At 42.8% G+C, this 26078-nt stretch overlaps 1 protein-coding gene across 1 annotated transcript; it reads left to right on the forward strand.

The window, feature by feature from the left end:
- Positions 1–5865: 5865 nt before the first annotated feature.
- On the forward strand, positions 5866–25315 carry LOC139373777 (pyruvate dehydrogenase kinase, isozyme 4). The gene is made up of 11 exons (XM_071114758.1): positions 5866–6309; positions 7198–7339; positions 10222–10293; positions 10669–10853; positions 12607–12696; positions 16712–16789; positions 18954–19030; positions 19180–19278; positions 19814–19927; positions 20286–20399; positions 21244–25315. Exons 1-11 carry the CDS (start codon positions 6195–6197, stop codon positions 21388–21390), a joined length of 1233 nt encoding a protein of 410 aa, XP_070970859.1. The 5' UTR covers positions 5866–6194; the 3' UTR covers positions 21391–25315.
- The last annotated feature ends 763 nt before the right edge of the window (positions 25316–26078 follow it).

The following is a 26078-nucleotide window of genomic DNA, read 5'->3' on the forward strand; positions in this document are numbered from 1 at the left end:
TTCATAGCTTTTTTCCTCTTTTTTTTTAAACACACCTGCCATAATATTTTCTTCCTGTCTGTATCACTGTGTCTTTCTGTCTGTCTGTTTGTGTGTCTTGTCTGTAGGCAACAAGCTTGGGCCGTTGCTTGCTCTGAGTAGAAAATGTTACCCGTCGCTCTGAGCCTGATGCTTACTAATGCCAGACAACGCTGACTTGAGATGGGACACAGTCAACATGGGACACCGTCATGATGACCAACACATCATGCCTAATGGGGACAGCAGCCTCACACACCAGAGGAGGTTGGTTGGGTGGACATATAGGAGGACAGGTTCATAGTAGGTTTCCATGTGTTTCATGTGTTTCATAACGTTCCATTTATTCCATTCCAGCCATAGCAATGACCCTGTCCTCTTATATATCCAAACACTAGCCTCCTCTGAAACACACTGTATTCACATCGGCAATGGCAGCCTGCTTAGCTAACAGATGACAGAGTCAAATAATGATTGATAGAGATTGTATTCTATTCTAGCGGTTCTTCTCAGTGACAGAAATCTGACACAATTGGACCAGTGTATGTATATATTCCTCTGTTCCCCCCGTCCATGTCTTTTTGTGGGATTGTTTTGTTACGTGTTTTGTATTGACGCGCCTAGCTGGATTTTCCCCCGGGTACTATGTTTCAACCCGGAGTATGTTTAATTGTTAAAAAAAAATCCTTATTTGTGACTTTGTCACGCTTTGCCTTTGGCTGCACGCCCAATTTTTCAGTTTTTGATTTGTTAAAAAAGTTTGAAATATCCAATAAATGTCGTTCAACTTCATGATTGTGTCCCACTTGTTGTTGATTCTTCACAAAAAAATACAGTTTTATATCTTTATGTTTGAAGCCTGAAATGTGGCAAAGGGTCGGAAAGTTCAAGGGGGCCGAATACTTTCGCAAGGCACTGTATTTGCATACAACAAATCCACCTCAATATCATGGGCTTGGGGAAACACCTGGACATAGATTAATTACTAATATAATACTAAGCCACACGTGAGGAAATAAATACATTTAAAAAACATGGGAAAGATAGGATGAAATGGGATATGTATGATATGGTTAGAAATTAATTTGAGAGAATGTACATAGCCTAGGCAGCCACTAGTGGGCGCTAGTATTGTCTAGGCTTTATATGCCCAGCCAGTAATACACTCGTTTCTGCCTAGGCTAGAATGTGCAAAACATGAAGGATGAACTTTCACAGAAATTAAATGAATTGTATGCATTTTTAAGATATAGTATTATCATGTCAATTCAAAACATTTGCATTTATTTTGCAATAGACAGTGTGAAGAAATAGAACAGTGAAATGTGAAACAGATAATGATTATAATCATGATTACAGATTTATATTAGAGATGAGTAAAAGTAAAACTTGCAAATATTGTTGCATGCAATCAAATAGTAGCAGACATGCAGTACACTGCTGACTTGATAAGATGGACATGACATTTGCTCCATCCTGGCTCATCATCTACTGGATTTAGTGCATAGAAATATAATTTCTGGAACAGCCAAATTGCTGTGGTCTGATGCGCAATGCCCATTCTAGTAATTTTACTACTATGAGGTGGTGGTAATTTCTGCCTCAAGTGAATAACTGTGTGTGACATGCTAATTTTAGTTGAGCTAATCTGTGTACCTAGTGGGGTTTCTGGAGAGATGTGCAGTGTGTGTGTACCTAGTGGAGGTTCTGGGGAAATTTGCAGTGTGTGTACCTAGTGGTGGTTCTGGGGAGATGTGTGTGTGTGTATCTAGTGGGGGTTCTGGGAGATGTGCAGTGTGTGTATCTAGTGGGGGTTCTGGGGAGATGTGCAGTGTGTGTACCTAGTGGGGGTTCTGGGGAGATGTGTGTGTGTGTGTACCTAGTAGGGGTTCTGGGGAAATGTGCAGTGTGTGTATTAGTGGGGGTTCTTGGGAGATGTGCAGTTTGTGTACCTAGTGGTGGTTCTGGGAAGATGCCGATGCTCTGTAGGAGAGCCTCTGTCTCTCTGCGCTTCCGGTCCAAGTCACGGTCCTAGTCCACTGAGGCAGCTTCAGCCTTCTGCTGCGTCTCTGTCTACACACACACACACACACACACACACACACACACACACACACACACACACACACACACACACACACACACACACACACACAAATACACATTATATTAGCTTTGTAATAGTATGTTAGTGAGATGTAGGATTAAGTTTTTGTCTATGGACAGACAGGGATGAGCTTGAACGAGTGTGTCTACTCACATCACTCCTCCTGTTTCCTCTTCTTCTCCTCCCTGATCTGAGCTAGCCGCTGCTTTTTGCGCTCTAGCTGGGCTTTTAGGTCACTGTTGTCCGCCATTGTTTTCTATTGAGCTGGGAAAGAAGGAATGTCGCACAAGGATGCAATGTACCTTTGTAATATGGTCACAATTTAAGATGATGTCTTTCTAGGTGATGTTGGTATGCCTACTGTTCTGCACTAGATAACTTCTACTGGGTGTGGCCTTAGGTTAAGTTGCTTTCTTTTTGGCCTGTAACATGCTCCATAATAAATAACAGTGTAGGGGATAAATAAAGGAAAGGGGGATACCTAGTAAGTTGTACAACTGAATGTATTCAACTGAAATGTGTCTTCTGCATTTAACCCAACCCCTCTGAATCAGAGAGGTGCGGAGGGCAGCCTTAATCAACATCCATGTCTAAGTGCATCATCTATCTGCATCTCCCTGTCAATGTACTGTGGTAGGGTCAATACTCAATAATCATGCTTCACTTGAAGTCACCAATGCAAGGGCAAAGGGTGGCTAATTTGGGATCAATATAAAAAATGTGAATATTCAATTATAGTAAAAGGACAATGACAACATAAGCAAGGCATTGCATCAAATTGATACTTCCAAAACACGTCCAACTACAGTTTGTGACATAAACAGACAGCATCATTGATGAAGGCAAATGTCTCCTTGGTAAGGGAATGCTGGGCTGAGCACAAAGGAGGGAATTACATACAAATAAAATATGTACTGAACAAACATGGAAGGATAAAGTAAAGTAACGCTTTATTGAAATACTTGACAAAACAATACAATTTAAATGAAGACAAAAATAGTCAAATAAGCAACAAAAAAATGACAAGTCTCTGCTAGGTAAAGCCCCGCCTTATCTCAGCTCACTGGTCACCATAGCAGCACCCACCCGTGGTACGCACTCCAGCAGGTATATCTCACTGGACACCCCCAAAGCCAATTCTTCCATTGGCCGCGTCTCCTTCCAGTTCTCTACTGCCAATGACTGGAACGAACTGCAAAAATCTCTGAAGCTGGAGACTCATATCTCCCTCACTAGCTTAAAACACCAGCTGTCAGAGCAGCTCACAGATCACTGCACCTGTACATAGCTCATCTGCAAATAGCCCATACAATCTACCTCATCCCCATACTGTATTTATTTATTTATCTTGCTCCTTTGCAGCCCAGTATCTCTACTTGCACATTCATCTTCTGCACATCCTACCATTCCAGTGTTTAATTGCTATATTGTAATTACTTCGCCACCATGGCCTATTTATTACCTTACCTCTCTTGTCCTACCTCATTTGCACATGCTGTATATATATTTTTCTACTGTATTATTGATTGTATGTTTGTTTATTCCATGTGTAACTCTGTGTTGTTGTATGTGTCAAACTGCTTTGCTTTATCTTGGCCAGGTCGCAGTTGTAAATGATAACTTGTTCTCAACTTGCCTACCTGGTTAAATAAAAGGTGTTCTCAACTTGCCTACCTGGTTAAATAAAAGGTGTTCTCAACTTGCCTACCTGGTTAAATAAAAGGTGTTCTCAACTTGCCTACCTGGTTAAATAAAAGGTGTTCTCAACTAGCCTACCTGGTTAAATAAAAGGTGTTCTCAACTTGCCTACCTGGTTAAATAAAAGGTGTTCTCAACTTGCCTACCTGGTTAAATAAAAGGTGTTCTCAACTTGCCTACCTGGTTAAATAAAAGGTGTTCTCAACTTGCCTACCTGGTTAAATAAAAGGTGTTCTCAACTAGCCTACCTGGTTAAATAAAAGGTGTTCTCAACTTGCCTACCTGGTTAAATAAAAGGTGTTCTCAACTAGCCTACCTGGTTAAATAAAAGGTGTTCTCAACTAGCCTACCTGGTTAAATAAAAGGTGTTCTCAACTAGCCTACCTGGTTAAATAAAAGGTGTTCTCAACTAGCCTACCTGGTTAAATAAAAGGTGTTCTCAACTAGCCTACCTGGTTAAATAAAAGGTGTTCTCAACTAGCCTACCTGGTTAAATAAAAGGTGTTCTCAACTAGCCTACCTGGTTAAATAAAAGGTGTTCTCAACTAGCCTACCTGGTTAAATAAAAGGTGTTCTCAACTAGCCTACCTGGTTAAATAAAAGGTGTTCTCAACTAGCCTACCTGGTTAAATAAAAGGTGTTCTCAACTAGCCTACCTGGTTAAATAAAAGGTGTTCTCAACTAGCCTACCTGGTTAAATAAAAGGTGTTCTCAACTAGCCTACCTGGTTAAATAAAAGGTGTTCTCAACTAGCCTACCTGGTTAAATAAAAGGTGTTCTCAACTAGCCTACCTGGTTAAATAAAAGGTGTTCTCAACTAGCCTACCTGGTTAAATAAAAGGTGTTCTCAACTAGCCTACCTGGTTAAATAAAAGGTGTTCTCAACTAGCCTACCTGGTTAAATAAAAGGTGTTCTCAACTAGCCTACCTGGTTAAATAAAAGGTGTTCTCAACTAGCCTACCTGGTTAAATAAAAGGTGTTCTCAACTAGCCTACCTGGTTAAATAAAAGGTGAAATAATTATAATAATAAAAACAAAAATGGCAATGCATGAAGACCTAGCCTGAGATATTACTATTCTATTCTTAGGACAGAGCCTTAACACACTATCTACAGCAGTGGTTCACAAACCCGGGTACTAGAACCCCTGGGAGTACTTGGCCTATCCACAGGGGGTGTTTAAAATGCACATGGGGGGGTTGGGGGTACTCCGGGAGGAGCGAAATTTTGTTGGTGGTACAGTAACCGAAAAAGGTTGGGAACCACTGATCTACAGTATGGTGATGATGCCTACAGTACTGCACTGAGGTGGGTAAGGTAAAGGATAAGTTGGGTATCATTAGCAATGACGTCATTCTTCAGTGCGCTTCTTCGCTTTATCCAAAACCATACAGAAGCACCACGCAAATGACACATGCTACAAATGTATACAATTAGTTATTCTATTGCCTTGTAAAGACTTGTCATACCTGCTCTTTCTTTCCCTATGGATGATAATGATGATGATGATGGTAATGGTCACTTGCAAAGATACTGTATCACGCGTCTGCCTACACCCTCCGCAAATCACCACATTATTGTCCTGCTCTAATGATATTGGAGCAACAAACCTCGGATGTATGGTAAAAAACTGGTCTTTTCAGTTTAGATGGTATTGCTGTCAATGGCTAAAAATTAAACATATTCGCGCCAGATGACCAAAAGCAAATATAAAACAAGTGCATGCCATGATGCAGCATCTCCCCCTTCCGAATATCAGAGGAAATCCCACCTTCTTTCCCTACACATCCTGTCAGAGCAATGTGCCGCTTTGAATTAGCGGTTAATGTCGCCATCTACAGGCCATTTAGAGAAGTGTACGGGTAAACGGCGTTCTCAGATTTACATGTATTATTTAACTCAACGAAACCTGTTTTTTATATAATACAATCATTAATATTTTCATTGTATATTGTTTTGTTTGCACATGTTTCTTTCTTTCTAAAAAAACACCTTCCCAAAAACCAAAGCGTAGTGTTCTTTCATTGGTCAATGCCAATGCCAATCAAATCCAAACTTCACCAACAACAACTCAACACAGAGGTCGGTCTTGTGAAGAGCATTCGTGAATTCTGGAATATTTTTGCTTGTTAAAAGTTTAGGTGATGCAAAGACATTCGGCACTGTTCAGGAATGTGACTGTGTTTCATTGACAATTGTTTTGAATAATGTCAATTTAACGCATTGATATTGCCCTTGGTGGCTAGCATTAGCCAGCTAGCTAGCGTCTTTACGTCTGAGACACTGGAGCGTGCTGCTGGTGAAGAGAAAGGGCATCCTGGCTGACAACAATCGGACTGTCTCGGGACTTCAATTTTAATTTGTTGCAACTATGAAGTTAACGCAGTTTTTGCTAAAGAACAGCTCCATACCGAAACAAGCACTAGTGGATAGGTTTTCCAAGTTCTCACCTTCGCCGCTGTCAATGAAACAATTCATAGACTTTGGTAAGTTTTCATCATATTCATGTCATAATAACATAGCTAAACATTACAATAGTGTTCAAAAATGTAGCTAGCTAAACGTTACAATGCCGTCACTGTGCAACATTGTAGCTTGCCTAACGTTAATTCTGAGTCCATAGCAGCTACGTGCAAAACAAGTGCCACTGGTTGCATTGTGAAAGTAGGGTAGCTAAGTAACTGACAGCTGTCAGTGTTCCCAGAGTACTGCAGTAGGTGTCCTCTCTGATCACTCTCTGCTGAAGCGTTGACAAACATTATTGTATTCAATTGTATCATGATATTGGGGGGTATGGCTGCATTCACAACAATGGAGATGGCACCCATTGTATTGCCTCTCTCCTGACAATAGATTGTTTACGGCTAGCTGCGAGACGAAACTATGTCTCGTTGCAGGACTAGGCAACGTATTATAATGCGATAGATACCATGCAAAGGTATCCATCAAATGTAAAGCAGAGACTGTGATCTTGAATCAAATCCCTCGTGACACTCACGGCCCCTGTTAGTTAGATTCAGTTCTAACAAGTCACTAAAAGGGGGAAATTAAAACCTTACTCCCTATCATGCTTTTCTGCTAGATAGCACTTGGTCCTGTTCTTAGGTGAAAACGTGACGTAATCCTTCTGCCAAAACAAACCAGTTCAATGTCTTCACATTGTCTTAAACATTTACACAGCAGTGTGTGTACTGTATGACGCCCTGTCTTGAGATTTCCAGTCAGTAGCTTGTCCCTGAGACTGAAACAGGGAGGGACTACCTGACCTGGTCCAATGAGAAAACAACGTTTTTGTTTTCCATTGCAAAACGTTTTGCTGTGGTGTGCGCCTAATGAGAACAACCCAGATGTGTTCCTGTGTCATGCGACTGCAGGCTCAGCCAATGCCTGTGAGAAGACGTCCTTTGTGTTCCTGCGTCAGGAGCTTCCTGTCCGGCTGGCCAACATCATGAAGGAGATCGACTTCCTCCCTGACAAGCTTCTCAGCACCCCCTCACTACAGCTGCTACAGAGCTGGTAAATACAGCTGTAGCTTATACATCTCTATATCTCAGTGAATCTGTGCACCCCCTTACTACAGCAGTGGCTACATCACCTATTATGAACCTTGACCCTAATTTCACTGAATATTGGCCAATCCCCCTCCAGGCTGCAGACACACACCTCACCTACACAAGCTGCATGAGTGTAGTACATCTCACTATGTACTATGTAGATGAGTCCAATCCCATTCCAGGCTGAAGAAACTACTTAATTTCATCGTGTAGCTGTGTGTGTGTGGAATAGTTACCTTACCACTGATGTAGGGTCACGGCACAGGTCAGATATTTTAGCATCCCTTGAAAGGACTAGGAGTAGAATAACTTAGTTCCTGGAAGGGTGTCTTCTAGCAAAAGCGTAAATATTCTTGATCTCCTTGACCCCTCCTTATATTTTACTGAGTACTGTGTGCTCCTCCTTAAGAGAGCTGACCCAACTGTAAACATTACACTGATTCATGCATTCAGTAGGACCGTTTGTATAGAATGTGGAGAATTGGATCACTCCCAGAGTATATCTTTCCCCTTAGTTACTCCATCCATTTATTTTACCAGGCAAATCAATTAAGAACAAATTCTTATTTACAATGACTGCCTGGCAAGAGGCCTCCTGTTGGGATTAAAACATAAAGATCTGTTTGTACCTTTTAGCCAACTCTCTGCTACAGTATGTTTGTTCCTTCATAGTTGTCAGAAATGATTATTGAACTGGTACGCTGCTCTCGGCGAAACGTGTATGATCAAACCAATCAAATGTATTTTATAAAGCCGGTTTTACATCAGCAGTTGTAAAATGTCTTATCTTGAAGAGCCATTTACTGTAGGTGATATTGCCTATCCCGACAGAGCCAATAGGATGTTATTATCCTGGCAACCATAACAGTGCATAGACTATCTTACTGAACTACTCTGCCCTAGTGAGGGGTATGGGGGATGAGAGAGTTATGGGGGTCTCAAATCAAAGCACCACGTCCCTTAAACGGAGTGGTACATCTCATTTCTAGGGATGAGATGCAGGCCTACCCTGCCAAGTAGCCTGCAGCCTCTGTCTCATATCTCTGTCTGTCAGGCAGGCTGCACAGGTGTACACAGACACATGCTTACACACACACAATAACATACTCACTCTACACACTCATACAAATGGATTTTGTGTTGTAGATGTAGTGGCCTGAGGGCACACATTTAATGTGGTGTGAAATCTGTTATGAATGTAATGTTTTTAAAATTATATAAACTGCCTTTAATTTGCTGGACCCCAGGAAGAGTAGCTGCTGCCTTTGCAGGAACTAATGTGGATCCTTAATAAATACAAAATACTGGGACGATGTGGGCTGGAACACCATGTATCCTCGTTGTTTGACGATCATCAGAAGTGTAGCCTAGAAAAATGGAGGACTACAATGTGCATCAAGTCTTTATTAGTGATAGTCAGAGATATTTTGTCAGTTAAAATGGGTACTTGCAAATATGTTCTCTTATTGAAACGGAATACTTTCCCAAAAATAAATGGAGTTGATTGCTGAGTGCTAGGCCTCTGAAGGAATTGTTTAGGCTATCTTCTAGTTAGGGAAAACCATCAGCTAACTAGAGTGTAATGTCAGGGAAAGTACAGCACAGTTGAAACTCTGAACTAGAGCAATAACTATCAGTGTCTCTCTGATAGGTGGCCAGTACACAGAACCCTATGTTCCAGCTTTATTATCAATGTAATGATATGGCAGATATATATTTCTAAACTTGGTCTAAAGTTAGCATTCTGCGTCATTGCTACTCTATTAGGGGTTATGTTCCGCTTTGGGCCGTGGGGTTTTTCCATCCACAATATTGATTTGGCACCATTTATTTGACTTGGCTAGTGGTAGAGTAGTGGCCTGAGGGCAACAACAAACGTTACAATTAAACTTTGTAATTCAAGCTAGTTAGCTGTAGTTGTATCTGTTATGTAGCTTATGCAGCAGCTGTGTTAATAAAGTGGGAGGGTTCAAGGTCAGTTGGTAGACAAAGAAGGTTTGAAAACAGTCAGCTATCTCTCACCTAGCTTCCAGACTCAATCTGCACGCCACTGAAATCGGGACAATTTAGCCTACAGCCTCTTAACTAGGCCATAATAGTGACTCCTCTGAACAAGCTAGTAGGCTAATAAGTAAGCTACTGAAAGGCCTAGTGTTAACGTGTTAGGCCTGCTTCCACTAGGTCAGAAGTGTTTAGTGTGTGCTGTACAGAGAATATTCACGTTTTGAGAGGTTGAAAATGGTGAGGAATGTTTCAACATCAGAAGGAACATAACTGCCCAAACGGCACTCTATTCCCCAGGGCTCATAGTGCTCTGGTCAAAAGTAGTGCACTATATAGGGAATAGGTTGCCATTTGGGACGCATAATAGGCCTATCTCCAGCCACAAGTAGCCCTAGTTATTGTAGCATGTATAAATACCCCCATGTGGTTTTCATGATCACCACGAGAGTCGGAGTCCGTTCCAAAATAGAAGTCTGAGATTTTTAAAGGTGGAACTCCAGGAGTCAAAAGTGATTTGCTAAAGGAAAGACGTGATCTTTGCCCTGGTTTCTACACATACCTTTAGTTTATTTCACCATGGGACTGAAATAAAGGTTTAAAGAAGCACTCATAAACCTTTCATTATGCCTATGCAAATGTCGTGCTACACTCCCAAGCATTTTGCTTATAAATACTCTTTATGAATGCTCTGTAAAGCCTAAGAATACTCTTTATGAATGCTCTGTAAAGCCTAAGAATATTCTTTATGAATGCCCAACAAGGCCTTTATAAATGTAGTTTAAAGTAGTAGTATTGTTTCCCTGTGTAAACTAGCCTGTCTTCTGTGATCTATTCCTACAGGTATGCAACAAGTCTGATGGAGCTTGTGGGCTTCCTGGAGAAAGATCCTGATAATAAAACGATCCTAAAGAAGTAAGTCAATTACACAGTCATATCCAGCAGATAGGCCTACATCTCATTAGATGGACTCTCCAAAGTGAGTCATAGTTAATTCAGGTAAGGAAAGATAACATTTCTCTAATCTCTGCCTAACTGAATAATAGATTATGGTTTTAATCTTGATCTGAAATGGAAGGGGATATGATGGATTACCACGTCCACCATACCTCTGTTGCTGCTGAATTAGATCAATCATATTTTGAGCTGGTAGCAACCTCGCAGATGTTAGTGAGTTAATGACTATAGCTACTTTATTTATACCCAGAGGGAAAATTAGGATTGCAGACTATTGGAATAGAATGTGTGGAATTGTAAACTTTCGACCCAACCTTTGCCCTGTCTCCTCAGGTTCACTGAGACGCTGGTGAACGTCAGGAACCGTCACAACAACGTGGTCCCCACCATGGCCCAGGGCGTAGTGGAGTACAAGGAGGCTTTCGGCTCTGACCCCGTGACCAATCAGAACGTCCAATACTTCCTGGATCGCTTCTACATGAGCCGCATCTCCACCCGCATGCTCATGAACCAGCACTGTCAGTAACTATACTATATATATACTATACTACACTACATATATACTATACTACATATATACTATACTACAGTCGTGGCCAAAAGTTGAGAATGACACACATTCATTTTCAAAGTCTGCTGCCTCACTTTGTATGATGGCAATTTGCATATACTCCAGAATGTTATGAAGAGTGATCAGATGAATTGCAATTAATTGCAAAGTCCCTCTTTGCCATGCAAATGAACTGAATCCCCCCAAAAACATTTCCACTGCATTTCAGCCCTGCCACCAATGGACCAGCTGACATCATGTCAGTGATTCTCTTGTTAACACAGGTGTGAGTGTTGACGAGGACAAAGCTGGAGATCACTCTGTCATGCTGATTGAGTTTGAATAACAGACTGGAAGCTTCAAAAGGAGGGTGGTGCTTGGAATCATTGTTCTTCCTCTGTCAACCATGGTTACCTGCAAGGAAACACTTGCCGTCATCAATGATTTGCACAAAAAGGGATTCACAGGCAAGGATATTGCTGCCAGTAAGATTGCACCAAAATCAACCATTTATCGGATCATCAAGAACTTCAAGGAGAGCGGTTCAGTTGTTGTGATGAAGGCCTCAGGGCGCCGAAGAAATTCCAGCAAGTGCCAGGACCATCTCCTAAAGTTGATTCAGCTGCGGGATCGGGGCACCACCAGTACAGAGCTTGCTCAGGAATGGCAGCAGGCAGGTGTGAGTGCATCCTCATGCACAGTGAGGCGAAGACTTTTGGAGAATGGCCTGGTGTAAAGAAGGGCAGTAAAGAAGCCACTTCTCTCCAGGAAAAACATCAGGGACAAACTGATATTCTGCAAAAGGTACAGGGATTGGACTGCTGAGGACTGTGGTAAAGTCATTTTCTCTGATGAATCCCCTTTCCGATTGTTTGGGGCATCCGGAAAGAAGCTTGTCTGGATAAGACAAGGTGAGCGCTACCATCAGTCCTGTGTCATGCCAACAGTAAAGCATCCTGAGACCATTCATGTGTGGGGTTGCTTCTCAGCCAAGAGAGTGGGCTCACTCAAAATGTTTCCTAAGAACACATCCATGAATAGAGAATGGTACCAACGCATCCTCCGAGAGCAACTTCTCCCAACCATCCAGGAACAGTTTGGTGATGAAAAATGCATTTTCCAGCATGATGGAGCACCTTGCCATAAGGCAAAAGTGGTAACTAAGTGGCTCGGGGAACAAAACATTGATATTTTGGTTCCATGGCCAGGAAACTCCCCAGACCTTAATCCCATTGAGAACTTGTGGTCAATCATCAATAGGCGGGTGGACAAACAAAAACCCACAAATTCTGATGAACTCCAAGCATTGATTATGCAAGAATGGGCTGCCATCAGTCAGGATGTGGCCCAGAAGTTAATTGACAGCATGACAGGGCGGATTGCAGAGGTCTTGAAAAAGAAGGGTCAACACTGCAAATATTGACTCTTTGTATCAACCCTAATGTAATTGTCAATAAAAGCCTTTGACACCTATGAAATGCTTGTAATTATACTTCCGTATTCCATAGTAACATCTGACAATAATATCTAAAGACACTGAGGCAGCAGACTTTGTGAACATTAATATTTGTGTCATTCTCAAAACTTTTGGCCACGACTGTACATCACCATGCTCCTGAACCAGCACTAGTCACAGTAGGGCTGCGTACACAAAATACATGCAGCATGCAAGTGTAGTTACCCAATGAGTCTGAATTTGTTGTTGTTATGTACCTCTTCAGCTCTCATCTTTGATGGAAGTGCCAACCCTGCCCATCCCAAGCACATTGGCACCATCGACCCCGACTGTGACGTGACAGAGGTGGTAAAAGGTGCTGTCCCTCATCAGCTACACACAGAGACAGACCCACACACAGAGACCCACACACAGAGACAGACCCACACACAGAGACAGACCCACACACAGAGACAGACCCACACACAGAGACAGACCCACACACAGAGACAGACCCGCACACACAGAGACGCACACACACACAGAGAGACCGAGACGCACACACACACAGAGAGACCGAGACCCACACACACACAGAGAGACAGACCCACACAGAGAGACAGACCCACACACAGAGACAGACCCACACACAGAGACAGACCCACACACAGAGACAGACCCACACACAGAGACAGACCCACACACAGAGACCCACACACACACAGAGACCCACACACACACAGAGAGACCGAGACCCACACACACACACAGAGACCGAGACCCACACACACACAGAGAGACCGAGACCCACACACACACAGAGACAGACCCACACACAGAGACAGACCCACACACAGAGACAGACCCACACACAGAGACAGACCCGCACACAGAGACAGACCGAGACCCCCACACACACAGAGAGACCGAGACCCACACACACACAGAGAGACCGAGACCCACACACACACAGAGACAGACCCACACACAGAGACAGACCCACACACAGAGACAGACCCACACACAGAGACAGACCCACACACAGAGACAGACCCGCACACACAGAGACAGACCCACACACAGAGACCCACACACACACAGAGAGACCGAGACCCACACACACACAGAGAGACCGAGACCCACACACACACAGAGAGACCGAGACCCACACACACACAGAGAGACCGAGACCCACACACACACACAGAGACAGACCCACACACAGAGACAGACCCACACACAGAGACAGACCCACACACAGAGACAGACCCACACACAGAGACAGACCCACACACAGAGACAGACCCACACACAGAGACAGACCCACACACAGAGACAGACCCGCAAACACAGAGACAGACCCGCACACACAGAGACAGACCCACACACAGAGACCCACACACACACAGAGAGACCGAGACCCACACACACACAGAGAGACCGAGACCCACACACACACACAGAGACCGAGACCCACACACACACACAGAGACCGAGACCCACACACACACAGAGAGACCGAGACCCCCACACACACACAGAGACAGACCCACACATAGAGACAGACCCACACACAGAGACAGACCCACACACAGAGACAGACCCACACACAGAGACAGACCCACACACAGAGACAGACCTGCACACACAGAGACAGACTCACACACAGAGACCCACACACACACAGAGAGACCGAGACCCACACACACACAGAGAGACAGACCCACACACAGAGACAGACCCGCACACAGAGACAGACCCGCACACAGAGACAGACCCGCACACACAGAGACAGACCCGCACACACAGAGACAGACCCGCACACACAGAGACAGACACGCACGCACACAGAGAGACCGAGACCCCCACACACACAGAGAGACCGAGACCCCCACACACACAGAGAGACCGAGACCCACACACACACAGAGAGACCGAGACCCACACACAGAGACAGACCCACACACAGAGACAGACCCACACACAGAGACAGACCCGCACACACAGAGACAGACCCACACACAGAGACCCACACACACACAGAGAGACCGAGACCCACACACGCACAGAGAGACCGAGACCCACACACGCACAGAGAGACCGAGACCCACACACACACACACAGAGACAGACCCACACACAGAGACAGACCCACACACAGAGACAGACCCACACACAGAGACAGACCCACACACAGAGACAGACCCGCACACACACAGAGAGACCCGCACACACACAGAGAGACCCGCACACACACAGAGAGACCCGCACACACACAGAGAGACCGAGACCCACACACACACACAGAGACAGACCCACACACACACAGAGACAGACCCACACACAGAGACAGACCCACACACAGAGACAGACCCACACACAGAGACAGACCCACACACTGAGACAGACCCGCACACACAGAGACAGACCCACACACAGAGACCCACACACACACACAGAGACCGAGACCCACACACACACACAGAGACCGAGACCCACACACACACACAGAGACCGAGACCCCCACACACACACACAGAAACAGACCCACACACAGAGACAGACCCACACACAGAGACAGACCCACACACACAGAGACAGACCCACACACACAGAGACAGACCCACACACACAGAGACAGACCCACACACAGAGACAGACCCACACACAGAGACAGACCCACACACAGAGACAGACCCACACACAGAGACAGACCTGCACACACAGAGACAGACCCACACACAGAGACCCACACACACACAGAGAGACCGAGACCCACACACACACAGAGAGACAGACCCACACACAGAGACAGACCCACACACAGAGACAGACCCACACACAGAGACAGACCCGCACACAGAGACAGACCCACACACAGAGACCCACACACACACACAGAGACCGAGACCCACACACACACACAGAGACCGAGACCCACACACACACACAGAGACCGAGACCCCCACACACACACACAGAAACAGACCCACACACAGAGACAGACCCACACACAGAGAGACAGACCCACACACAGAGACAGACCCACACACAGAGACAGACCCACACACAGAGACAGACCCGCACACAGAGACAGACCCGCACACACAGAGACAGACCCGCACACACAGAGACAGACCCGCACACAGAGACAGACCCGCACACACAGAGACAGACCAACACACACAGAGACAGACCAACACACACAGAGACAGACCCGCACACAGAGACAGACCCACACACAGAGACAGACCCGCACACACAGAGACAGACCAACACACACAGAGACAGACCAACACACACAGAGACAGACCCGCACACAGAGACAGACCCACACACAGAGACAGACCCACACACAGAGACAGACCCGCACACACAGAGACAGACCCGCACACAGAGACAGACCCGCACACACAGAGACAGACCCACACACAGAGACAGACCCGCACACAGAGACAGACCCGCACACACAGAGACAGACCAACACACACAGAGACAGACCCGCACACAGAGACAGACCCACACACAGAGACAGACCCACACACAGAGACAGACACGCACACAGAGACAGACACGCACGCACACACACTTATGATTTACAGGTGCAGTATCATTATTTAACCCTTTTCACTGCTACAGTAGGTATGTCCTTTTCTCCTTGATCTGCACAGTTTCACATTTATTCTCATAATAAGAATAGAACTAAATGATGTGTAATCGTAATGCCTTTTAAACAGAGGCAGACTTCTTCACCCACCTATTTCAACATGTCTCTGTGTAGTTTTAGTTGATCTACTCTCTGTAGTCACTGTACATTAGCTGTTATGGTGACTAGATTGAAAGTCAGTGGTGTTAAACCAAGTTAATTTACCCAAAGGGTCAGACAGCAGAACAGATAAAAACATGTTCCCACCAGCACAAGTAGATATACCCCAATTTAGGTGAAGTCTCCTCCTTCCCTCTAAAACATCTTTATTGCTAGGCAGGAAGTTAAGTGATGTGGGTAATAAACTGTTCCTTCTCCCGACGTCAGCTCCCATTCCTCACTAACCCACAGATCTCCAACCTTATCAGTGACTGCAACCATGCGATTGATTGCCTTTCCTTTACTCCGTGCATTCCTCTGGTTCATATCCAGCCTTAATTGACCCCACCCTATACATTGTTCATACAGATAACCATTAACTTCTGGTGTATAAACCAGACTGGCCCTTCTCATTTCTGTAGGATACCTGATAATTAACAATATTTCAGGTTTAGAAGTCAGAATAACAGCTAATCACCATAACAGCTAATCAGTGGTCATTAGCTGTTATGGTAACTAGATTGAAAGTCAGTGTTTTCCTCCTGTGCTACAGTCCTTGTCTTTGTTTTGACTGTTTCATCCCCAGATGCCTTCGATAGTTCCAAGATGCTCTGTGAGCAGTACTACCTGACCTCGCCAGAGATTGACATCACACAAGTCAACGGTAAATCGCATTCTATACAGGGTTATAGACCTGGCTTTTGGAAGGTATTTGTTTTCCTTCAAATATTTCAGCTGCGCTTGGTTGAGCTGGCCTGGCTCAATTGACCCAATAGAATAGTCCCAGAAGTACAACCTGGCCCAACTGACATTGTTGATGAGCTTTTTCAAACACACAAAGTATTTGAAAGATTGTAAATACTATTTGGAGCCAAGTCTGTTTGATACAACATTGCACCAAGGGAAGGGAGAAGGACCAGAGCAGCTTGAAGACATTTTTTGTTCTCCTATTTCCAAATAGTACCATTTGGTTTGCAAGTGAGTTTTAGGCCGGGGTTGTTAGAGAAGATTAGGTTTACAGAAACGATTTGTGAGGTTGTATTTGCATTGTCAGTTGTTTGGCTAGGTTTGATTTGACTTTCTCTGCTCGTGGGTTGAGTATTCTTCATCTCTCATTCAATTCCTCTAGTCTACTCAATTCGGGGCGCAATTTGCAAAGTGTGTGTGTTTGTGTGTGGCTAGCTTGTGTGAGTGGTGTTAGGAGATATTTAGCTGAACCATTTTTAGCAATGAACTCTGTTGCTTTAGTTGAACAGCGTACGACGACTGTTTACTCTCAGCTAGGGTTGTCAGGAGCCATGTCTATAGAGAACCAGTATTTCATACACCTCACTTACACAGGTATAAATATTAACTTCTGTGTATCGTCCTGAGTTAAAAAACACGTTTAAAAACTGTGCAGGTCTAGGTTATACACTGAGTGTACAAAACATTAGGAACACCTTCCTACTATTGAGTTGCAACCCCTTTTTTTCAGAACAGCCTCAATATGTCGGGGCATGGACTCTACAAGGTGTTGAGAGCGTTCCACAGGGATGCTGGCTCACGTTGACGCCAATGCATAGTTGTGATAATTTGGCAGGATGTCTTTTTAATTTGGTGGACTATTCTTGATACACACGGGAAACTGATGAATGTGATAGCTTTCATAGCTTTCACCTGGTCAGTTTGCCATGGAAAAAGCAGGTGTTTTTAATGTTTTGTACACTCAGTGTGTGTTTTATGAACAGGACAATAGCACCACTTGACAGGTCAAACCATGACTTTGATAAATGTTTTATTGTAGGTAGAGGGAAATGATAATCATTGCTAAAACAAGAACAGAGCAAGACATCATTTGGTGCCCAAACTTTCAAAATGCGCCCGCCATAAAATATCAATGGGCTGCACAGTCTAGCCTACGTCTGATGCGTTACAGGGGGTGTGGACAGTCACATCAGGCATAATGAGTCATCAAAAATGTTATCCATGTTATCCAATGTTATCCATCAGCCTCTTATCTCTCCAGTCAGCAGCGGAACAGAACAGCAACAAGCCCCTTGCTACAGGCTTAGTCTTGTCGCAGGGCATATTTCTCCTCTCTCAAGTCTAACTCTCAGTAACAAACCTCCGTTCACCCACATTCAGCTGTTTAACAGTCACCATGTTACATAAGCCTTAAAAAAAGCAAAACGATGTCTATTAATGGGTTTAGTTGGTAGCAACCTCATCCCCAGGCTATAGGCTATCAGAAGTGTCTGGGGATGTGATTACGTTGGTAGAATAGTAAACTATGTGTTTCATAGTGACTATTGAGTTCAGTTGTGCATTTGCAATAAGAAGGGCAAGTTGTTTTTGTTTCTAGTAACTTCTATTGTCAGTTGTGTATGTAATACATTTGCAATAAGAAGGGAAAGTTGTTTTTGTTTCTAGTAACTTCTATCGTCAGTTGTGTATGTAATACATTTGCAATAAGAAGGGCAAGTTGTTTTTGTTTCTAGTAACTTCTATCGTAGTTGTGTATGTAATACATTTGCAATAAGAAGGGAAAGTTGTTTTTGTTTCTAGTAACTTCTATCGTCAGTTGTGTATGTAATACATTTGCAATAAGAAGGGCAAGTTGTTTTTGTTTCTAGTAACTTCTATCGTTAGTTGTGTATGTAATACATTTGCAATAAGAAGGGCAAGTTGTTTTTGTTTCTAGTAACTTCTATCGTCAGTTGTGTATGTAATACATTTGCAATAAGAAGGGCAAGTTGTTTTTGTTTCTAGTAACTTCTATGGTCAGTTGTGTATGTAATACATTTGCAGTCATGTTTGGTTTGGAGTAATCCTCAGTTTTTCCTCAGCCAAAGGTCCTGACCAGCCTCTTCGTATTGTCTATGTGCCTTCCCATCTCTACCACATGCTGTTTGAGCTCTTCAAGGTACACCAAACATTTACCTTCTACTGTATAAACATTTCATTACACGTGTGAGGGTGACTACGGCAGACACTACTACACACGATTCAATTACATTAAGCTCAATCTGATTTATATTACTTTTCCTCAAGCAATGTTTGTTTTGTTTCCAGAACGCCATGAGAGCAACAGTGGAGACTCATGAAATGGCCCTGCATCTCCCGCCGGTCAAAGTTCGAGTCTCACTGGGCAGTGAGGACCTGACAATCAAGGTAAACACAGGCTCAGAGTATTCACCCTTACAATGAATGATATGCATTGTGCTCATTGCAGTACATTGACTTATTTTTAAATGAAAAGTTTAATAGTCACAGGAGTAATTAGAGAGTATAGACATTACATTTGAAATGTCTATATTCTTTTGGAACGTCTGTGTGTAAAGTTTACTGTTAATTTTAGTTTTTCCACCTTTGTTTATTATCTACTTCAGTTGCGTTGGCAATGTTACCATGTTTCCCATGCTAATAAAGCCATTGAATTGAGTACAGTGAAAACCTTCAGCTCTGAGCCCCAACAATATACATTTGTTCAAAAGTAGTGTATGCCCATCCAACACACTTCCACAGATGCAGGGTGGAAATAATGCCATGGGATGTAGAAGCCTGTACAGTTTAATGTGTATGAATACATAGTACCATAGATTTCCTCCCGTGGTTGTTCTGTAGGTCCTATACCATAATATTTGGGGAGACAACAGGAAGATCAGAGAGTGGAACAGAGCTGTAACGTTGTTGGTGTTGTTTCTAGATATCAGATCGAGGTGGAGGAGTTCCCCTGAGGAAGATAGAGCGTTTGTTCAGCTACATGTACTCCACCGCCCCCAGCCCCGTCGATATTGACAACTCACGCAACGCTCCACTGGTGAGACCCTGTCCTGATGCCACTGAACATTAAAGATTTTTCTGGCAGTCAGGTTAATAAGTCAGATTTAATACATTGGAGCACAACATTCGGTAGGACATGATCTATGACTGCAGTTTGATCACATGTTAGAGGCATGCACGCCTGTTTATTTTATTTCAGCTCAAATGTAAATCGTGATCCTTTTATACTGACTAAAGTGTAAACTGCAAGCGAACACGGTTGTAAATTAGCAGAATTACAAACTGGACCAGTCATATGTTGCACAAGGTTTAAAGTGTAACTGAATGCTTGTCTACTACAGTACTGTGACAGTCAGTTCAGAGTGAGTTTAACCCTTTTCCCTGGCTCTCTGTAGGCTGGTTTCGGCTACGGTCTTCCCATCTCCCGTCTCTATGCCAAGTACTTCCAGGGAGACCTGCAGCTCTACTCCATGGAGGGATATGGGACGTCAGCTGTCATCTACCTGAAGGTAACACTTCTACGAATGGAATGTGTTACTTCAACAGTTGTCTTATTCTAGATAATTGAACCTCTAAACCAGGCTTCCCCCATTTTGGCCCTCAATTTGTATTTATTTTTTCTCCGAAAACGTACAATTTTCGTTGTTGGACATAAGACTGTAAAAACGGCAGTTATTTTATTTTGAAAAACTGTACCCAAGTATTCCCAAGCCTAATAGAGAGATACGTGATCGTATACAAATGTAAGAAATGTTTGAAATTATCATGTTTTTGTCAAATATCTGTTTGGCCTTCTTGTGGTCAAATTGAGTCTACAAATGATTTGTAATTGTGTTCCGGCCCCCCGACCATCCGCTCACGGAAAAATGGTCCCACGGCTGAATCAAGTTGGTTATCCCTGCTCTATACAACGTTGTTCAATGTCTGAAATAAGTATGTAAAGGTTCATTCTCTGAATGGTGGATGACTAACGTGACCAGCATGTGATATAAATAGAGCCTTGTCCTCATAATAGTCAGAATCTGTTGCAACAGGAGGGAATGTGTAGGATAATGAGCAGCAGTATTTCCGGTGTTTGGTTTTTCGTCACTGGTTATTTGGACGTATCAGAATTTGGCGAAGGCGTGCTTAGACGGACTGCTTTGCATGTGTTGAAATTAGTGGAAGGTGGGAGGACTTTGGCTGAGAGTTCTCTTTTGCGAGGGTGGAGACTTCGCAAATCAGAACTCCCAATATCTAACACAGATGGACCCAGAACTAAATCACCTAGCTCACCAAATTCCGTGAGATTTTAGTTTTGAGTTAACCAAGATTACATCTAACCTACCACTCTACTCTGTGCTTCGTTAACAGGCCTTGTCCTCAGATTCTGTGGAAAGACTTCCTGTTTACAACCAGTCAGCCATAAGGCATTACCAGACGAGCAACGAGGCGGATGACTGGTGCATGCCCAGCAAGGATCCCAAGAAGCTGGGGAAGTATGAGAGGAGAAGCCAATAGGGGTGTAACGGTACAGGTGTTCGTACCGAACTGTTCGGTAGGGAGCCTCGTTTCAGTCTGCACTCAACCTGAATTAATACATTTAATAAAATATATACAAAATAAAAGGCCTATAGGCTATGCCTACGCTGCGTTGTAGGCCGGTGCCTCGAGTAAATTTGAGCTGAATTCGTTTTTTTTTAGGGCTATTCTGTTAAAACAACTAGAGCCTATATGCACATTGTAATCTAAATTCAAATCTTAATTGGCACATTTCAAACTGTCCTTTTGTGAGGCGCATCCAGGAAGTAGTTCTGTACGATGGCGAGTGGTGGGGTGGATAAACCAGCAGGATGCTCTGTCGTTTAAATCTCCAGTTTGGGAATGTTTTGGCTTCCCAGTAAATCACATTGGTGATGGACAGAGAGTTGTGGATAAGACGTTAACAGTATGTCGCCTCAACGAGAACAGGCTATCCAGCTGCCAACACCTCAAATATGTTGACGCGTTTATGTCGACGTCACAAGACGGAAACGGAAAGAAACAACCCAAAATCACCTCCCCTCTGCATTCAAGCAGCCCTTGGGAACTGGTTCTGACCGGCCAAAAATGACACGAGCAATCGGTAGGCTGTGTTTAGATTTTTTACAGTATTTGGTTTAAAGCCGCGCCCGTTCTCAGTGGTTGAGAATAGGGAATTCCAGCACCTTGTAAAAATGCTCGATCCACGTTGTGAACTTCCCTCTTGCACCCATGTCAGGTCATACCCGCTCTATATAAGCAAGCCACAGTTTTCTAGGATTTCTGCGATTACTTAAAAGTGACAGCCCGTCACCTTACCCCGGAGTGGGAGACGTACCGCGCTACAGACACTCACCCTTTATGAGAAATCACAAGTGTGCATCTGGGACTAAATGTATGACTTCACAACTGGTAAATTCCCACCTCCCACATGGTTACAAATGCAGCATCAGTTTGAAAACGTAATTTTCCTGCTGTACCGAAACCAAATCGTGACCCCAAAACCGCAATACACACCGAACCGTGGATTTGGTGAACCGTTACACCCCTAGAAGTTAACCAAACAGACTGAGCTAGCAGGAAGAACAAAGGAGGAAGACCGAAAGGAGGATCAAACTGACAGAAGGCACACATTTGTACCCACAGCTATTACCGTGTGTGAGAGAGAGATGTGGATTCCTCTCGCAATGGATATTCTCATACATTCACTTGAAGTGGAAAACACATCACTGTCGGAGGCGTTTCAATGGCAATACCAGGATCTCAATTCAATGAGTGACTTCATGAATGTTAGTTAGAAACCGGGTCGTACACTACTCACAATCATCGTTTCTTCTGGTTATAATTTAACCACAAGTTTCAGTTATTTATTCCGCTCACTTATTGTAACGTTATTACGCAGCTAGTGTTTTTCGCTTATTATTAAAAAGGTGAATGTTTAACGATCATTTAATTTATCAATCGACTGAATTAGGTTAGTACAGCTAATGTCACAGCACTATAATCTGTGATACTACAATTTTTAAAATGTGAATTTAGTTCTTAACTCTTCACTCACAGCTACGGTTTGCAGCTTGGACACTGAGCTCTATGGACACAGACAGATAGTGTGTCAGTCAGAAACATGATAAGGCCATGCTGTCAGTCAATGGATTTTCTTTGGTTACCCTTCTACTACAGAATGTTCTGTAGAAGGGGTGGGGGTTGTGGGGTACATAGCGGCCTCCGACTCGTAGACTCTGTTTAGTTTCAGCTCTGAGTATGTCACTTTTTTTTACCCCTCACAAATATTTGTCCACCTCGAACTTTAGACAAAGTTTATCTACTATGTTTTTGGTCCTAAAGGGATTTTATTTGGGTTCCCCCCATCAACTGTTTTTCTTGGTGCCATTTTGATTTACACTTTGGCTTGTTTAATAAGATGAGATGAAATCCAAGGTCCATTCAAAGTTTCCTATCAAGAAAGTAAATATTGAAGAGATTGAAGTATTCTAGTGTACTTATTGAGTCCAACTGACTTTTAAAATATAAGTTATGGTGAATATTGAGAGAAATGTTAGAAATATCAAAGTTAACTCAATTTTGTAGATTTACTAAAATGATTTAATTTTAGAGGCCGGCTAGGTCTTCCATGCATGAAGTATTTATTGAATAATGTGTGTCAGAGAGCAACATGTGAGTATTATCTCATTTCTGTGATTAGGGATACAGTAAGACTGAGTTGAATCAAATGTTTGTCATTAAATTAATGAATTTCATTCCCTGGTATTCTCTAAGAAAAACTTGCATAAGACAATATGTACAGTTACTTACATTTAACCCAATAACGGCTATGTAGAGTGCCTTCAGACAGTACTCACACCCCTTGACTTTTTCCACATTTGATACGCTACAAAGTGGGTTTCAAATGTATTTAACCGTCAATGATCACAAAATACTCTATCAAAGTAAAATAATACAAATATATTTTTATTAGATAAGTATTCAACCCTGAGTCAATACATGTTAGAATCACCTTTGGCAGCAATTACAGCTGTGTTTTTCTGGGTAAGTCTGTAAATGCTTTGCAAACCTGATTGTACAATATTTGCCCATTATTCATTTTAAAATTTGTCAAGCTCAATGTTGTCTTGGTAAGTGTATATTTGGCCTTGCATTTTAGGTTATTGTCCTGCTGAAAGGTGGATTTGTCTCCCAGTGTCTGTTGGAAAGCAGACTGAACCAGGTTTTCCTATAGGATTTTGCCTGTGCTCTGTTCCTTTTTTTTATCCTAAAAAACTCCCTAGTCCTTGCCGATGACAAGCATACCCATAACATGATACAGCCTCCACCATGCTTGAAAATATGAAGAGTGGTACTCCGTAATTGTGTTGGCTTCATGGTGAAATCCCTGAGTGGTTTCCTTCCTCTCAGTCAACTGAATTAGGAAAGACGCCTGTATCTTTGTAGTGACTGGGTGTATTGATACACCATCCAAAGTGTAATTATTAAAAACTTCACCATGCTCAAAGGGATATTCAATGTCTGCAGTTAATTTATTTTTACCAATAGTTGCCCTTCTTTGTGAGGCATTGGAAAACCTGCCTGGTCTTGAATCTGTGTTTGAAATTCATTGCTCGACTGAGGGATCTTACAATTATCTGTATGTGTGAGGTACAGAGATGGGGTAGTCATTCAAAAATCATGTTAAACACTATTATTGCACACAGAGTGAGTCCATGCAACTTATTGTGACTAAGCAAATGTTTACTCCTGAACTAATTTAGGCTTGCCATAACAAAGGGGTTGAATACTTATTGACTCAAGACATTTCAGTTTTTCATATATTTATAAACATTTCTAAAAACACAATTCCACTTTGACATTATGGTGTAGTGTGTGTAGATCAGTGACACAAAATCAACATTTAATCCATGTTAAATTCAGGCTGTAACAACAAAATTTGCAAAAAGTCAATGGTTGTGAATACTTTCTGAAGGCACTTAAATTGTAATCAGTATTTTTGTGCATAGAAAAAAATGATGGTTTGAGACGAAACGAACACTGAAGTCTTCAACGCTGAACTGTTTTCAAAATGTTTGTTTTTTTACCATCTATGGTTTTAAATCACACGTTCTCAGGATGTTGAAGGCATTTCATATTTTTCCTGGTATCACCATAAGTGCTGTGTGATGTCATTAAACTGACATGGGAGGAGCTATCAATCAGCTGAAGTTGTTGATTTGACATCTTGACGCTGTGGGCCGACATCCTGACTGGTGCACATAACCTATTCTTGTTGACATGAATGATGATTTACTAATATACAGTATTTGTTTTATGGGCAGCCATCTTATGTCAGGATTTCAGTCTATATGAATTTTAAGGGAATTGAGTGAACATTTTAAGCGTCTTTAGGTTCAATAAAATGCAACTCTTTATGTAATATGAAGTTCTCCCTCTGCCTTTTTGTGCCAAACAAATGTGCCCGCAGTGCTTCCATTTTAGCAGCCTTTTTTGCATGTGCTTTAGTCAGAAAATTGTTGTTACCATAATCCTATCCACTAACTAAAGTATTATTAATGCACTCCTGTACAAATGTGTTTGCTTGATTTAGTTTGGTTCCTTAATGAAAACCTAACAACAATGTAAGGGTTGACGATCAGTGTTTTTCCTCGGGGCTATTTTATCCTATAATTGTCTCATCTTAAACGCTCAACACCGACCGTTAGGAACGTGGGGAAGGTTCTCACAGTACAGTCAAGTTTACCAGTCAAATTGACTTGTAGATAACTGTCAACAGTTATCTGTCGTTCAGGCTGAACACTGATATAATACATTTAACACTTATTATCCTGTTCTGACAGTCAGTGGTGAACTTGACCCCTCTATGTACCCTGAATACTAAAGGCCTCTACAGTACTGTACTGCCAGGCTACCCACAGCCAGTGTGTGTGTCCCAGTGTTTGTTGACAACACATCTTTTCACACAATGCAATCAGTTGATCTACCGTATGGGATATTAAGACGTGTGAAAGCTGTTCTGATGTATATGAAACAACTTCATGATCACTGCTTGTATGTGTATAGTAATGCCCTGGCTGCTACGCTATGAGCTATTCTAGAGCTTTCTGTTAGAGAGCATGCTTCCTAGTCCACCCTACCAGATTAGTTCTTTAAAAACTACAATAAACAAAATAGGAAATGTG

This window comes from Oncorhynchus clarkii, chromosome 18, assembly GCF_045791955.1.
Source record: "Oncorhynchus clarkii lewisi isolate Uvic-CL-2024 chromosome 18, UVic_Ocla_1.0, whole genome shotgun sequence".
NCBI classification, from domain to species: Eukaryota; Metazoa; Chordata; class Actinopteri; order Salmoniformes; family Salmonidae; genus Oncorhynchus; species Oncorhynchus clarkii.

Excerpts from the sequence above, each read along its gene's own strand:
- LOC139373777 (XM_071114758.1), top strand. The coding sequence starts at position 6,195 with ATGAAGTTAACGCAGTTTTTGCTAAAGAACAGCTCCATACCGAAACAA. Across the intron at positions 10,854-12,606 it reads CATGCTCATGAACCAGCACT|CTCTCATCTTTGATGGAAGT; the intron begins GTCAGTAACTAT and ends GTACCTCTTCAG. Across the intron at positions 19,279-19,813 it reads GTGAGGACCTGACAATCAAG|ATATCAGATCGAGGTGGAGG; the intron begins GTAAACACAGGC and ends TGTTGTTTCTAG.